This window comes from Capronia epimyces (assembly GCF_000585565.1).
Source record: "Capronia epimyces CBS 606.96 chromosome Unknown aczIQ-supercont1.1, whole genome shotgun sequence".
NCBI lineage: Eukaryota > Fungi > Ascomycota > Eurotiomycetes > Chaetothyriales > Herpotrichiellaceae > Capronia > Capronia epimyces.
This window is the reverse complement of record NW_006912904.1, coordinates 1,097,110-1,111,298: the sequence shown is the minus strand read 5'-3', so window position 1 is coordinate 1,111,298 and position 14,189 is coordinate 1,097,110. Positions and strand designations below refer to the sequence as shown.

General features: G+C 52.2%; 7 protein-coding genes across 7 annotated transcripts; 3 read left to right on the top strand and 4 right to left on the bottom strand.

Moving 5' to 3' along the window:
* Window positions 1-615: 615 nt before the first annotated feature.
* A1O3_00425 (uncharacterized protein) lies at window positions 616-1,821 on the top strand (the record flags this gene model as incomplete). The annotated part of the gene is made up of 1 exon (XM_007730575.1): window positions 616-1,821. The coding sequence occupies one exon, from the start codon at window positions 616-618 to the stop codon at window positions 1,819-1,821; it is 1,206 nt and encodes a 401-aa protein (XP_007728765.1).
* Window positions 1,822-1,943: 122 nt separating this feature from the next.
* A1O3_00424 (hexokinase) lies at window positions 1,944-3,858 on the bottom strand (the record flags this gene model as incomplete). The annotated part of the gene is made up of 5 exons (XM_007730574.1): window positions 1,944-2,891; window positions 3,017-3,433; window positions 3,487-3,512; window positions 3,592-3,714; window positions 3,798-3,858. 5 exons carry the CDS (start codon window positions 3,856-3,858, stop codon window positions 1,944-1,946), a joined length of 1,575 nt encoding a protein of 524 aa, XP_007728764.1.
* A 443-nt stretch (window positions 3,859-4,301) lies between these two features.
* On the bottom strand, window positions 4,302-5,360 carry A1O3_00423 (uncharacterized protein; the record flags this gene model as incomplete). The annotated part of the gene is made up of 1 exon (XM_007730573.1): window positions 4,302-5,360. The coding sequence occupies one exon, from the start codon at window positions 5,358-5,360 to the stop codon at window positions 4,302-4,304; it is 1,059 nt and encodes a 352-aa protein (XP_007728763.1).
* A 361-nt stretch (window positions 5,361-5,721) lies between these two features.
* Window positions 5,722-7,416, bottom strand: A1O3_00422 (uncharacterized protein; the record flags this gene model as incomplete). Its single annotated transcript, XM_007730572.1, has 5 exons — window positions 5,722-6,510; window positions 6,573-6,719; window positions 6,767-7,049; window positions 7,105-7,227; window positions 7,280-7,416. The coding sequence occupies 5 exons, from the start codon at window positions 7,414-7,416 to the stop codon at window positions 5,722-5,724; spliced, it is 1,479 nt and encodes a 492-aa protein (XP_007728762.1).
* Window positions 7,417-8,304: 888 nt separating this feature from the next.
* On the top strand, window positions 8,305-9,232 carry A1O3_00421 (uncharacterized protein; the record flags this gene model as incomplete). Its single annotated transcript, XM_007730571.1, has 2 exons — window positions 8,305-8,348; window positions 8,395-9,232. The coding sequence occupies 2 exons, from the start codon at window positions 8,305-8,307 to the stop codon at window positions 9,230-9,232; spliced, it is 882 nt and encodes a 293-aa protein (XP_007728761.1).
* Window positions 9,233-9,615: 383 nt separating this feature from the next.
* A1O3_00420 (uncharacterized protein) lies at window positions 9,616-10,325 on the top strand (the record flags this gene model as incomplete). Its single annotated transcript, XM_007730570.1, has 2 exons — window positions 9,616-10,034; window positions 10,142-10,325. 2 exons carry the CDS (start codon window positions 9,616-9,618, stop codon window positions 10,323-10,325), a joined length of 603 nt encoding a protein of 200 aa, XP_007728760.1.
* Window positions 10,326-11,621: 1,296 nt separating this feature from the next.
* Window positions 11,622-14,148, bottom strand: A1O3_00419 (uncharacterized protein; the record flags this gene model as incomplete). Its single annotated transcript, XM_007730569.1, has 11 exons — window positions 11,622-11,862; window positions 12,087-12,202; window positions 12,394-12,598; window positions 12,710-12,834; window positions 12,916-13,021; window positions 13,107-13,239; window positions 13,344-13,397; window positions 13,460-13,546; window positions 13,595-13,725; window positions 13,813-13,870; window positions 13,950-14,148. 11 exons carry the CDS (start codon window positions 14,146-14,148, stop codon window positions 11,622-11,624), a joined length of 1,455 nt encoding a protein of 484 aa, XP_007728759.1.
* Window positions 14,149-14,189: the final 41 nt, after the last annotated feature.

Sequence of the window (14,189 nt, the reverse complement as noted above, 5' to 3'; positions counted from 1 at the left end):
GCACTGACTGAAACCTGCAGTGGCGAGGTGAAGGGGCGAAGGCGTGACAGGTTACCGCCTACTGGTGGTATTGGTACTTTTGGCGTGACTGAGCCTCTCATACCCAGGATCTCTCGTGACTGTGTTGCCAGGATGCACCCCTGGCTCCTAAGCCCCTCAGGCCGCAATCACAGGACATTCTGATTGGAACCCGTATCTCGTCACCGGTTACCAGAGCCCTGGACTAGCTGGCTTCTTGCTCATCCCTGCGACATGGGTGACTGCTCAAGGTAGACACTGCCGCACGCTGACGAGGCTGTTTGTGAGACGTCCGTGTCAGTGAATTCAAATAAGCAGACATATGAGTCTGTGGTCCGGTCAGTTTGTGGTTTTGAATCTCAAAAGGATCAGGTCAATCTACTGCAAACATCACCACACAACTGGTGTGCTGGTAGCCATAAAACAAAAGGGTTGTCTCCAGTTTCGCGAATGGACAGTTCCAATGCAGGCAGTCGCCCAAGCAGAAAGAAACCTCTTCGTATCCTGACGTTCAGTAAGCCGTGTCTGTTCTTTTTCCCTTGCGAACTGGTTGACTGACTAGATAAACTAGACAGCATTGGAATTACGGGACTTTCGATGCTGATGATCGTCGACGAACTCATGAACGCGATTGCTGCCAACGAGGGCAACACGGGAGGCAAACCTCTTCCATGTGAAGTCTTTGATGTCATCGGGGGCATCGGTGTTGGCGGCTGGATCGCCATCCTGCTGGGCCGACTACACCTGGACATCCCAACGTGTATACGGGCCTACGTCGAGATCGTCAATGCCGTCACCGCCCGCTCGTGGGTCGAGAAGCGCCGGTTACGATGGCACAACGCCAATTTCGACCAGCCGCGTCTTCTGACCAAGGTCAGCGACATTGTGAAGCGATACTCCAAGGACACCGGCGACACCGGCGACAAGATGCTGTGCCATGACACGCAGTGGCCGCGATGCCAGTATACCTTCGCTGCCGCGGCTGAAAAGGGCTCGAGCCCCAGTCGCAAATACCAGATCTTCCGTACTTACCCAACACCCGAGGGACCGCAATGGCCAGGACCTGACGCTGCAGAGTGTCGGATTGCCGATGCGTTCGCGGCGACAGCAGCGTGTAAATATCTGTTCAACTCGTTCAGCCTGGACCACTCTTCCGTTAAGCTCTTCGATGCTGATAGCATGGATCCTCACGCCATCACGCTTCTTGCCATGGACGAAATCACTAGTCTTACGTCCACGCCTCATCCGATCCAACTGGCAATCAACATCGGATCAGGCGCATCCACCGAGCGGGACTTTCGCTCGCTCGCCGGATTTTCGAGGATCTTTTCCTTTGGTACACCGTTGGAAAAGAGGGGGACTTTGCTCCGCGACACCATTGCGAGAGACCTGCGCCAGTCAACACCGAAAACCAAGTTGGAATTCGTAGAGCGGCTGGATATCCCACGGCCTGAAGGAGCCAGTGGTGCATCCAAGCAGGAAACAGATCCCCACGACGACAAGCTGACGGAGATGGCCATCCTGCTCGAGAACAAGTATCACGAAGACATTGATGTTGCGTTGAAAGAGTACTATACCCAGTATCACAGCGGCTGTCTGGACCTCAAACCAAAGTACATCTCGCTAGGACCGACGGTGGCACCGAGGAACACAGTGGTAAATGACGTGGCGGCGGCCGACACCACATATCAGGCGACATGCGCGTATATCAAGCGCCTGCGGCCGCAGATTGATGAAAAAGCGGCTCCGTTGTGTTGTTCAGACGATGCATTGCAGGGGGATTGGACTGGATATGTCAATTAGCACGTTCGATTTTCGGCATCTGTCTCGTTCAAGGACGCCCGATTCCCTGGACATCTTCTTAGTTTGATATAGTAACAAATATTAAATAGGCAAGGAATGCCATTACATACCACCATTGTAGGTCATTGTCCGTTGTAGCTGTCACTTTTCAACGTCAACGCAGCAATCACACCTGCTCCAATCCCGCTCCCATCCTCGGCGCTCGTCAATTCGACTCTTCCCTTCTCGAGATCCAGGATTTCGGCCACAGCCTGCTCCCACCTCTTCTTGAAATGCGGGTGTTTGATTGCGACGGACCCGTCCGCTGCAACATGGCCCTTGTTCACACCGAGCCGTCGACAGATGGCTGACACACCGCACGCACAGAGGCGGGCCCCGCGGATGGCAATGAGCTGCGCTATTCGACGGCAAAAGAGCAATTCATTGTGCGAGGGCGATATAGGGGCCAGGGATTGAGGGTGATGGAGATGCGCCTCAAATCTCAGTCTCGACTCCACAAGGTCTGGAGAGTGGTCGTTTTCAATGAGCGCCAGGAACTCGGTGTCAAGAGCGTATGCGTCATCTAGGCCCTTTCTGTCTTCTTTGGCTTCTTTTGCCTCGCTGCTGACTCCGTGTTTCCCTGCTGAGATAAACTCATGACTGGTCTTCTGCCGGAAAATGCCTTCCCTATCTCTCACATCCACGAGGACCAGTCGGAAAATCTCACCCAGGTACAAGCCTGCAGACATCTTCTCAAACGACTGTTCGCCCGGCCGAGGCGAGTCCTGGTCAATAATCTCGTCATATAAGGTGCGAGGGAGAACCGCATGCGAATTGTCGAAGGCGCCATACTCGCAATTGATGGCCATTAAACCCTCATCATCCAATAACCTGGCGCTTTCGGTCGTGCTCGAGTTTAACTCTGATCTAGTGCGGGCCAGTTTCGGGATGTGACTGACTTGCTCCATGTATGCCGCGTTGCAGCCGGTGCCAAATATCGCCCCAATGATGGTTTCGGGGTCGTTGTATGAGGAGGCAATTAATGCTCCAGTCGTGTCGTTCACAACGGCAACGAGCTTGATGGGGAGGCTCTGTGTCATAGATACCGTACGTCAGCTAGTAGCTCGAATGGCGCGCGACGGGAAGAGCGGTTGCAGAGCCTGGAACACAAGACTTGCAACAGGATCAGACCGTGCGTACATGAAGAGAAACTCACCCTTTTCTGTATCGCTTTTCTCAACATCTCTGCAACGTCGTTTCCTTCCACACCTTTGACATCCCATCCTTTCGTCCACGTCTGAAGTATCCCATGATCAATCCTCTCCTGGGTAGCTGGATAGCTGAAGGTAAACCCCAGGGGCAATGGCGCGTTTCCACTCCAACCTCGTGCATGATTGGGATGCTGGTCAAGAAACTCCTGCATTGAACTCGATATGAAGTCAAACAACTGATCTGCCGTCCCAGTGAGGAAGTGTGTGGGCACTTTAAACTTGTGCTGCATAATATTCGGCCGGCTAGCTGGGGCGAGCGTGACAAGACAGACCCTCAGATTCGTCCCTCCAAGGTCGAGGGTGAGGAATGTGCCTTGTTCATGTCCGGTTGGCCGCGACGTCACCCAGGTGATATTCATAGGCTAGAGTGGTGTGAGTTCAGAGGATACAATTTGAAGGGAACCGCAGTCCTTACGATATTCTGGTGGTCCTCTTGAAGCCCTGAAAGTACCAGTCAACGTCCGGACCCTGCGGACAATAAAACCTCGCCTCGTCTAGCATCCCAGTTCCATTCTCTCACCTTGTTCCAGCTCCTCGCCGAATCGTGATGTGATTTTCTTCAGCATCTCGGTGTCCACCGTGAACAACTTCTCCAAGCGGTCGAGCTCTCTCTGTAATCCCGGTGGGAGGTCTTCGTTGGATCCTATCGAGAATCATAGTCAGTACGCAGGCGCTTAGTGGGTTTCACTCCAGCATCGTGGAGGTTCGAACGGATAGAGAGCTGACCAGGTTCAACCTCGTCTTTTCCCTGGTGATAGCTGTCACTTTCCTGGTTAGGAAAACCCATTGGGCCGGTGATCAAAGGATTGTACAGCAAATGGCCAGCAGAGACAACCCAGCACTGCGGTAAACGAGACAACAATACAATAGGAACAAGGCATCACAAGACGAAAACAGAACCGAGGGAGGTCGAGGGAGAGGTCATCATTGAAATGAAAGTACCGAGACGAGTCCTCTCTCCTCCGTCAACACCTACTTTAGGTAATGAATTGTCGAGCATCGTGATTGCCATCCCTCTCCGACTCGGCCACTTTCCACTCGCCCGGTTGCAACTCCAACAGGCTCTAGGCTCCATCGGCATTGTGACGTCATATCTCCTCCGGATCTTTCCTGCGAGGCTGAACATTTTTGGGCAGCTTCAGCAACCAGCAAGATCAGCACTTTGACTGCGCGGCATGGTTCGGCATAGCTAGCTAGAGGAGCCTCCTTAGCCCTCCAACGGTCGCTAGGTCACCTAAAAAGACGCCTTCCCGAAGTGCCATCACCGACCCGCCACGCCACCGACCCAGGAACTCCTAACATTCCGTGGCTCATGCCTGTGAAACCGACCCCCCCACCTTCGCCATCAGCCTTGTATCTTCGTAAAGCCTCTCGCAGATGATCCGGAAGTAGTCCGCCTCGGTGCGGGTTGGGGATGTACTCTTTGACTTCTCTCTTCAGTCTTTCAATGTCCCTCAGAATCAACCGAGGTCGCTGGTCAGGGCTATTGACTTGCTTTTGTTTTTCCTCTAGTTCTTGTAACTCCCGCTGTCGGCGTTGTCTCTCTTCCTCCTTGGTGACATCGTATGCCTTGGCCCATTCAACCTGTACTTCGCGGGCTCTTTCCACGATCTCGCCCACAAAATATTTGCCGTAGATCCTAACCGCCTGCAACGGGGCCGAAGTCACCGATTGCGAAACTATCGAGTTGACAAGTCGCTTGATCGTGGTATTGTTCAACGACAGCGCACGCCACTGGTTGTAGCGAGAGTACTGGTCCGGGTCAAGTTGATCGGCCAAACGGTCTCGTCGTTGTTCCTGCCTCAACTCTTCTTCTTCGGCCTGCCGTCTTTCCTGCTCATCCATGTTTTCAAGCATCCCGTCAATGTCACCTTCGTCATCTTCCTCGGCTTCAGCTGCACCCGATCTTGCACTGACCACCGATTTGGTACCGCGCCCCCCCGTGTTTCTTCCACTTCCTTCAACCTGGCTGCTCGTCTCTGCCGTGGCCTGTTGAGAAGAACGAATGTCATCGTCGTTGAGTTGAGCCGACTTCCTAGGTCTGCCTCTTCCTCGACCTGGCACTTTAGTGCTGACGCCAGACACTAGACTGCCTGTCTCGGAGCGCGCGCTCGTAACTGCTGATCCATGTCGGCCACTGAGGTCTTGAGCTGGAAATGACGTTTGTCTCAAAGGATGTAGTTTGGGTCGTTTCGTGGCACCTTGTGTCGGCCCTTGGGAGCCTATTGACGCCCTTTTTTTGGGGTTGGGAAGGCTCGCGGGGAAGGGTGCTGGAGGTGAACTCGCCATGACTGTATTCAGGAACAAATGCAGGGCCGTACCATAGATGAGTTTGCAGGAATAGACACGTCACAGTATTCAAAGAAAGGTTCTAAGAGCCAGAGAGACTGTCGATGAGGTGCTAAAGTTAAAGTGATGTGGAAGGGACGCGGGCTGCAGGCAGTATTGATCGATCACCAGTTGTCTCTCGCCTGACCTTCTGTTTAAAGAAACTGCGCCGACTAAGATGCCCGGCTGTCTAACTTGAACGTCGAGGCCAAGCTGTGCCATGGGATGTCCTTCCAGAATTGAATATCACGAACGATGCAAGGATGAGAGTATGAGAATACCCTTCCACAGTGGAGGCCACGATTTCCGGATCCTGTTTCTTTCAAGCTGCTTGACCTTCTAACTTCGGATAGGTATCTTCTATCTTCAAATGGGCCCCTTTCCCTTTGTACTTCTCGATAAATGTTGCACGACGATCTAGCCACTCCCTCGAATATCCACTGCTCTTCATTCGGGTCGGCTGCCTTCCCCGATTCACCCATTCCATCAGTTCTGCGGCGTATGCCACGTCCTTCTTCAACAAGCTGTGAAATCGCTTCCCGTGGCCACGCTCTTTGACTCTCTCATCGTACTCTGCCCTCATCGTGTCTTCCGAGGGGAGTGTCGTTTGTCCCGAGAGCACGGCGGCAATGGCCATGGCTTGGAATTCAAACAAAGAAAAGCTGGCGACATCAACCGGAACTCCCACGAACGCAAGTGTGGGATCTGGAATATAGAAGATGTCCTTATGTAGGTTGTGGATTTGTGAACCATCAGTAACAAGGACCTTCGAGTCTGCATTTACGGCCGACAAATCATCGCGGTGGTATCTGGCCAAGAAGGGGAGGGAATAGAGGTATCCCGTACACAGGACAACTCTGTCGATACCTTCGAGGATTTGGCCATCCACCAGTGTGACCGCGCCTGGAATTGCGCCGGCCCAGGTCGAGGCGTCATTCCTCAAAGGCCCAAAGGAGGCGATTTCAGCAACACGTGTAGCGTTCGCAGGTAGCATGTCAAGTGAGTGATCGGTACTGCTGCCTCTCGTCGACTGCCAGATTCTCTTTGTACAGGGACCCAATTCGTTGGCAATGTCAACGGCCGAGGCCCCAGCTCCGATGAGGAGGACGACCTGGAAACAAACGATGTTTAGTGACCAGTTACATTGCTCGAGCTCTGACGGACTTGGACTACCTGATCTTGGAATCCTTTGTTGGATCGGTATCCTTTCGAGTGCTGAATTCGGTTTGGCCATGCCTGTTTCCAATGTGCTAAGCCAGGTATATCGGGAATGTAAGGGGCATGGTAGTGTCCCGTAGCTACAACGACTGCATCGAACGTCTGAGTCATATCAGCCCCCAGACAAGGTCCTCCAACTTGTGGTCAACCGGGGATTCTGAACCTACCCAGTTTTTCAGCAGCACTCCTTTGGCTGTGCCCCAGGTCGAAGTATGGACTTTCCATCCACTTTGCTCTTCACGTTTGGTGACAGACTCGACTTTCGTATGGTGGAGTATTGTCCTGTGCACCCCGGTCCTGGCGGCTGTCTCTTGAATGTAGTCTGCCACGACAGAATGTCTTGCGTACAACTCTGTATCTGGTTTCCAAGGGTTCAGGCTCATCTCTATCAATGGTGTAGGGGCATTCGTCCTGAGATTTTCATAACAAGCTCTATTATAGCGGTTAGCGATCTGCTCTTTGAGGTTTCAGCCTGCTTCACCCTTACCCGGGTGCATGATGCCGAATGTATGGCTCGTCGTTCTCTGGGTGGCCATAAAATTCTGTCTCTGCCAGCGACGCTTTCACGGTCGGATAGGATGGTTCTGGCGGAAGGTGCGATTCGAACACCCTGGGAGTCTTGTAAGCTGAGAGCATCAGGCTTGTAGCCATGAAATACTCACCAGACGCCCCCGGTCACAGGTCCTTTCTCGAATACCGTCACATTGAGGCCTTCAGCCAGAAGATGGGCCGCAGCAGCCACTCCAGAAGCACCAGCGCCGATGACAGCGACGCGACGACCAGTGTCGCTCAGACTCATGGTGATATGGCATTTCCCCAAACAGAAGGCTAAAGGGCCCATTGCATCTTATAATGCATTCTGTACCTTGTGACGGGGCACAGGTCCCACTCCCACTTCCATTCCAAGAGAGCCAATGCCGTGCAGTGTCCATCTTCTATCTTCTCGCACTGCCGGCCGCATTTCGGTGCCACTCGAGTTGAGACCAAATGTCGACCGCCCTGTCGCAAGCTGATAGATGTTCTAGGTCTTTGTGATTGTCGTCGTTTGGTAAATCCACTTCAAGTTGTGGTCCACCCCCGAAAACCCCGAGGGAGGCTGCCCAGGCTCGGGGACTCCGTGTCTGGCCAATAGATGATCTCAGAACGTCTCCCACTAATACAGGCAGAGTCGGCCAGGCTACCTAGGTATAAGGTGACGCCTTCTTGGATATCATTGACGCCATACAGACCCCGTGCCAGTCGTGGTGACCACAGTGCCTCTAATTCAGGCCAATATGTGCGGCGGTTGCGAGGAAATCATGCTGTCAATGGAGCTGAGATTTGGTGACCACAGACGTCCTTACACCAACTTCCAGTTCCTGCAGGCACTGATGGACCAAAGCGCCCACGCCTCGTACAGGCGAACACGGAACTCTGTATTGCAAAATACCACTCACAGAAATGTTGTATCGCATCGAAATATTCACAAGCAGAGCCAGAACCTGCAACAGCAACGGCAACTGCCTCGAGACGGCCACCAGAGGATAAACGCGGTAGGTGCTCTAGCCATCGTGATGGATCGTTGTTTTTCTCTGTCTAATGAGTTCCTACATCGGCGCGCAAAAGGCCTTAGTTGCCTGTGAGACGTGTCGCATGAAGAAGGTGAAATGCGACGAAGGCCGACCAGCATGTAGCTATTGCAGTAGCCATGGCTTTCGATGTGACTATCGAGATCACACTAGACAAAGGCTTGTGCTGTCCCTTTTATTCGATCTACCCAACAATAACGTGTCAGCAGTACCAGCAGCAGCAACGACGATCAGAACCAGAAGCTCGACCTCCTGCTCGAACGTCTTTCTCAATTCGAAGAGAGAATATCTCAGCTCGAAGCGTCGAGTCATGAGTCGGATGGCCAGGCTGAGGTATCCTGGAGCACCTGGAGAGATCTGGATACGCCGAGTGCAAGACACACTTCACCAGACACGGCCACGGCCACGGCCGCCCGAAGCGATGCCGCCCAAATGCCTCAGTACCAGGTGGAAGACGATGATCTGCAGGAAGACATAGCCGAGATGCAATCCCAGGACATCAACGCTTATTACAACGAGAGCTCTGACCACATGGGCAACCGAACTCCAGGTCACATCTTGTTTAATGATTCAAAGAGGGCACAGTACATGGAAAAGTCACCATTGGAGTGTGAAGAATCACGGAGTCCTATCCCCGACGTCCTGTCCGAAACCGAGCCTACGAGCGTCAGCGTAATGATGCCATTCGTGCAAGATTTCCTCGATCGCCTCTTCGACGTGTATCCAATCACGTGTAAAGATACTGTGGAAAGAATGGTGGGATGGGTCAAGAGCCACGGATTTCAGGACGACGTGCCTTCCTGCTTCACCCTTCTTATAGTCGCTCTTTCAAAGGCGTACCGAAGCTACGCGCCCGTGGACAGCGGATTGGCGGATTTCCAGCGAGCCACCCAGATTCTCAGCCGGCTGAGCAGTCGGTCGAGCCTCGAATATGTCATCGTCCAAGTCATGTCGGCGCTGTTCCTATTGAAGATAGGGCGACTGGTAAATTTTACCAACACGCTGCATACAGCCTGTGCTGCGCTGTTTACTTTGATCAGACGGTAGGGCTGCGTTGAGACCAGACTTGACTTTTGGACGACCAGCTAATGCATTTTCCCCCTTTCAAAAAGAGATCGAACTACCAACATCAAACGAAGCCAGATGGATCAAAATAGCATTAGGCGGATGTATTGGATTTGCTATAACTTTGAACGGTCTGTCTGTCTTTTTGTTGGTGGAATCCCTCCGTGTACTGACTTCACTTGACCACTGAGCGAAGCTGATGGTGTTTTCAAAGCGATCTGTTAAGTGAGGTGGATGACACTCTTCCACAAAGCTCGTTATCCCTCCTAGAGGAGACTCTCGCTCTACCTCTCGGCTGTGACACATCGCTCAGGCCCAGCATCCCGTCCCAAACCCGCGACGCGTTCATGTTCTTCCTCGCCGAGATGTCGCTCAGGATGACGGTGGCCCGGATTGTCAGCACTCCGGCTCCGGCTCCTGAGCACAATCTCGCAGGAACATCCGGGCACGTGGTTGTGGGTGCAGAAGTCTCATCACAGACTCTCACCCGGGAACTTCGAAACCAACTTGACGGTTGGGTGTCGCGGATTCCCGACTGCCTGGATTGGTCGGTCGAACCAGGAAACGGAGCTTCGTCGCCGCCAGCAAAGCGCCTGAAACTACTCTACTGGTTTGCCAGATTTGCCCTGTACCGGCCGCTCATCCTTCGCGTCCAACAGGATCCGAGTCTCCGTCTGCAGAATTTCGAGTGGTCCCTACTCCACGAGGGTCTCCTTTCCGCGCTGACCTTGGCCAAGGTCTTTTTGACCGAAGAGCCGGACGTCGATGTCATCGAGGGGAATAGGTGAGTCGAGTCCTACTGTCCGGCCCACAGACCAGAGGAAATCCAAGACTGTGCCTTACTGTACAGTCATACAGTCCTGTGTCTAATCAATTAATTCTCTGTTCCAGAATTCTGTCCGCAATCTACGCACTCAAAGCAATGACTTCAACCCGTTCTCTTCTGGCATTGTATGGGCAGAATCTAGACCAGATCGTGCAGGCGGCCATGGATGCGCTGCGCACCCGGTTTGCCGACAGGTGCGAGTGGCTGCTTTGTAAGATCTATCAAATCGATCTGGTGAACGGCTCATAGTCCTATTTGATTTAATCCTACTGAGCGAAGCGAAGTAGTATATAGCTTCGAATCTGATAATCTATCTGCAATGCCGGAAGATATATATTGCACATATGTGTGGGCGTTGGATTCGAATTGCACAGGTGTGTGGGCGTTGGATTCGAATTGCACAGGTGTGTGGCGTTGGATTCGAGCTGCATCAAGTAGCTTGCAAGGCATTCGCGTGGTTTCGATTCTGGTTCTGGTTCTGGTTCTGGTTCTGGTTTTGGTTTTGGTTTGGTTTGATTTCCTCATGGTGATCTTATAATTAAGTCAGGCTTCAGCGACTGCGACTGCAACTTTTTCGCCCTCGCTCTTCTAGAACCCCTGCATTGTTACGCCACGTTACGTTACATTACATCTGATTTAATGGACCTACTGCAATTGCAGCCCATCGGAATGAAATTCGAATTTATGCTTTGAGTTACATGCTTGCTTTAGGGAATCCGTCCAGAACTTGGATGTTGGAGCGTTAGGGTTGTGGCCTTGAAAGCTGGAAGCTCAACAGACACTGTACTGAGTACACCACGCACGCGGCCAATTCCAATCCTAATTCTAATTCCAACTCTATTCCTATTTTCTTGGGGGTGTCTCGAATCACACTACGGAGTACATTTACGCCCCATCTCTCGAAGGATGCGTCAAACTTACTGTAGGCACTAATTTGGGCATTCACAGCCTTGTTCTTTAACCAGAAGGCTAGAAGGCTGGCTTAAGGTCAATACATAGGCACCATAGGCACACCTATATAGCCTGGGCTCCCCCCATACCAAACCCCTGATAGCGAACAGGGGAACAATTTCAACCTTTGACGGGATGGAAGGACACCGTGGTCCAGCCTCCACGGGTCCTGTCAAACATCTGCAATCGCTCTGCCAGGCTGTAGTATCGGTCCTGTCAACCATCTGTAATCGCTCTGCCAGGCTGTAGTATCGGTCGAGGATGATCGGACTCAGAAGGACGAGTCATATCCGTATCCATACATACATAACATGGCCAAGCCTGATTCCAACCAACCCGTCCGTTATTTGTGGTCACACAGGCAGAGGGCTCTCGCCTGAGCTCTGAGCAGTTTCTTTTCCTGTTCCTGTTGCCGTCTCTGTTCCGTGTGCCTGTGCCTGTGCCTGTGCCTGTGCCTGTGCCTGTGCCTGTGCCTGTGCCTCTGCCTGTAGCTCTGCCTGGACCTTTTCTTCGCGTTGCATCCTAGGATTAATTAGAAGGTCAGATTTTGTGCGCTACAAGATATCATGCTATGCACGCAACACAACTCAACACCTACCTCTGCTGGTGTCTATCCCTGTCCCTATGGGAGAGATATAGTATCGCCAGGATCAGGAAGAAGCCGACAACAATCAGGCACGAGGCGGTGATGAACCCGGTGTGGTATCTTGGAGCGTCGACCTGTTGCCAGATGAGGAGCGGCAGCCAGATGTTCATCACTGGGAGGAAGTCGTTGACCACGGCAAGCACGAGAGCGCGCTCCTCGGCATCGCCGGAGCAGAGTTCATTCGTCCAGCTGATTCAAATAGAGTTGTCAGCACACAGGGATGGTTCTTTGAGGTGATGTAATATGATGTGATGGGATAGGAAGCGATGTGACGTGAACACACCGACGGTTCATATGATATGATATGACAGGGGTTCTCTTGAGGTGATATGATATGGTATGATATGATAGGAATCGATGTGATGTGATGTGATGTGATGCGGTATGATAGGAATCAACGGGACATTACTCACGTCATCATGAGAGGACTGGTGGCCACGGCTTGACCCATCAAGATATAGCATGCCCAATGCCATCCAACTGGGATGTTCCAGACCGCTAGAGAAGTGAAGACGATGAAGTTGATGGTCTGGACAACGTGTAAGGTCAGCAGCATGGTTTAGAAAGGAAATCAAATACGCATTAGAGAGGGAACCAAACAGGCATCAGAAAGGGAACCAAAGACGCATCAGAAAGGATACAGAAAGGAAATCAAACAGGGGACGGAAAAACGACACAGAGACAGAAACAGAAAACATGTCATGTCTTCAAATCACATACCGTTGCCCAAAGCATTATAGGCCACCTCCGACCACGTAGAAAGGAATCCGAAATCCAAGTGTAGGCGAGCGTAGCGGCAGCCTGCATGGCCGGCACTGTGGTAGGGTAGGTGTTGATCTGGGAAATAGTGTACTTGGGATGCTTGGATGCTTTCAGCCACAGCGCAAAGGTCGGCTGGCCACCACCGCCAGCGCCAGCGCAGAAGCTACAAGGCAAAGTGTATGTTAGGACGGGACATGAGATAGATGAATAGACAGGCAGGCAGGCAGGCAGGCAGGCAGACAGAAGTATAGATGATTGGGGAGGCTGAACTCACAAGATAGGCAGAGGTAGAAGCCACAAGTGCCAGGAACTCAAGATCTTCAACACCTTCTTCTTTGTGAACGGTTGTCTCTTTCGGCGGCCTTCGAATTCCATGCGTTTTCTGGCAATTGCCTTGTCCTATGAGATGAGGGGTGTTAAGAACTGTTCAGATGAAGCCTCTTGCCGGATCTGTAGCCTCAGCCTGGTCACTGTACTTACGCCTTCGTTCAGATACCACACTCGAGAGATCTCCGGATAATCCGGGAGCAGGAAGAAAGAGGCTATGGCGATGGGCAAGGATATCACTCCGTCCATGATAAATAGCCTAGAGAGAGGTTGATCAGTAATCGATTCCCCATCAGTCTATTTTGACTTGTCACATGAATAACAGGAGATGAGACGTGACCTACCATTGCCAACCTCGAAGGCCTCCTCTGCCGTCGAGACTGATCACTGCGCTCATCAGGTAGCCCGAAAACATGGTGGCTACCGACCCGGTGAAGTTGAAGATCCCTGCTCGCTTGGCTAATTCATCCCTCCGGTCTGTACGAGGCAGATGGACAGTGCCCGGGTCAGCCAGTGTCTGTGCAAAGGTAAAACCGAGCCTGGATCCTGGAGCCCTTGCAGGTCGCGAAGCGAACACTTACACCAAGAACCGAGCATATATTCGACGCCGGGGTAGAATCCGCTTTCTGACAAACCTGGAAAAGTTGATCAGTGAGCCAGTCAGACAAAGCGGAATTTATATCTCTCTGTAACTGACCGATGAAGAAGCGCAATGCATATAGTTGTTTGGTATTGTTGACTCGAGACAAACACATGGTCAACACCGACCAGATTATCTTGAGGTCTGTTAGCACAGGTGCACGGCGTGTATCAAACTCTCATACCATCAAACTGGGAAGCCAGATTGACGGCCGGATTCTTGTCATGAGAAGATTGCTGGGAATATTCCCAACAATAGAGCCCACTGTGTATATGGTCGTCACGTAGTTGAGCTGATTGCCGAACATGTTCAAGTCTTCCTTCCTATTTGCCGCAGTTGTCAGCCAGGGAGGGATGCACACACCATCTTCGTCTTCGGGAGTGAAAAGCAACAGCGGACGGGTGACTTACATGCCAGAGACGAACGCATTGTTCAGGTTGGCTTGATCGAGGAACTTGACGAAGAATCCTGTTGATGGTATTCCCATTAGTACGTTCGCCAGACTGGAACACCGACAAGTCAAGCCCAGGACGAGCATGCAACATACCAAAGCAAACAATGGTCAGAAGGCCGGTATCAAGCTTGAACAGGAATCGTCGCTCCTCGGGCGATTTGTCCAGTGTATCCCAGAACCAGCCCCGGCGGGTTTGTTTCGGCGTCTGCGCAACCACACGCGCCGCACGAAGTTCGTGGTTTGTGCCGTCGTCGGCGTCGACGTCGACACTGATCTCCGGAGCCTTGGACATGCTGGCGCAGGGATTTTGTTTTCCTTTCAAGAGCAATGGAG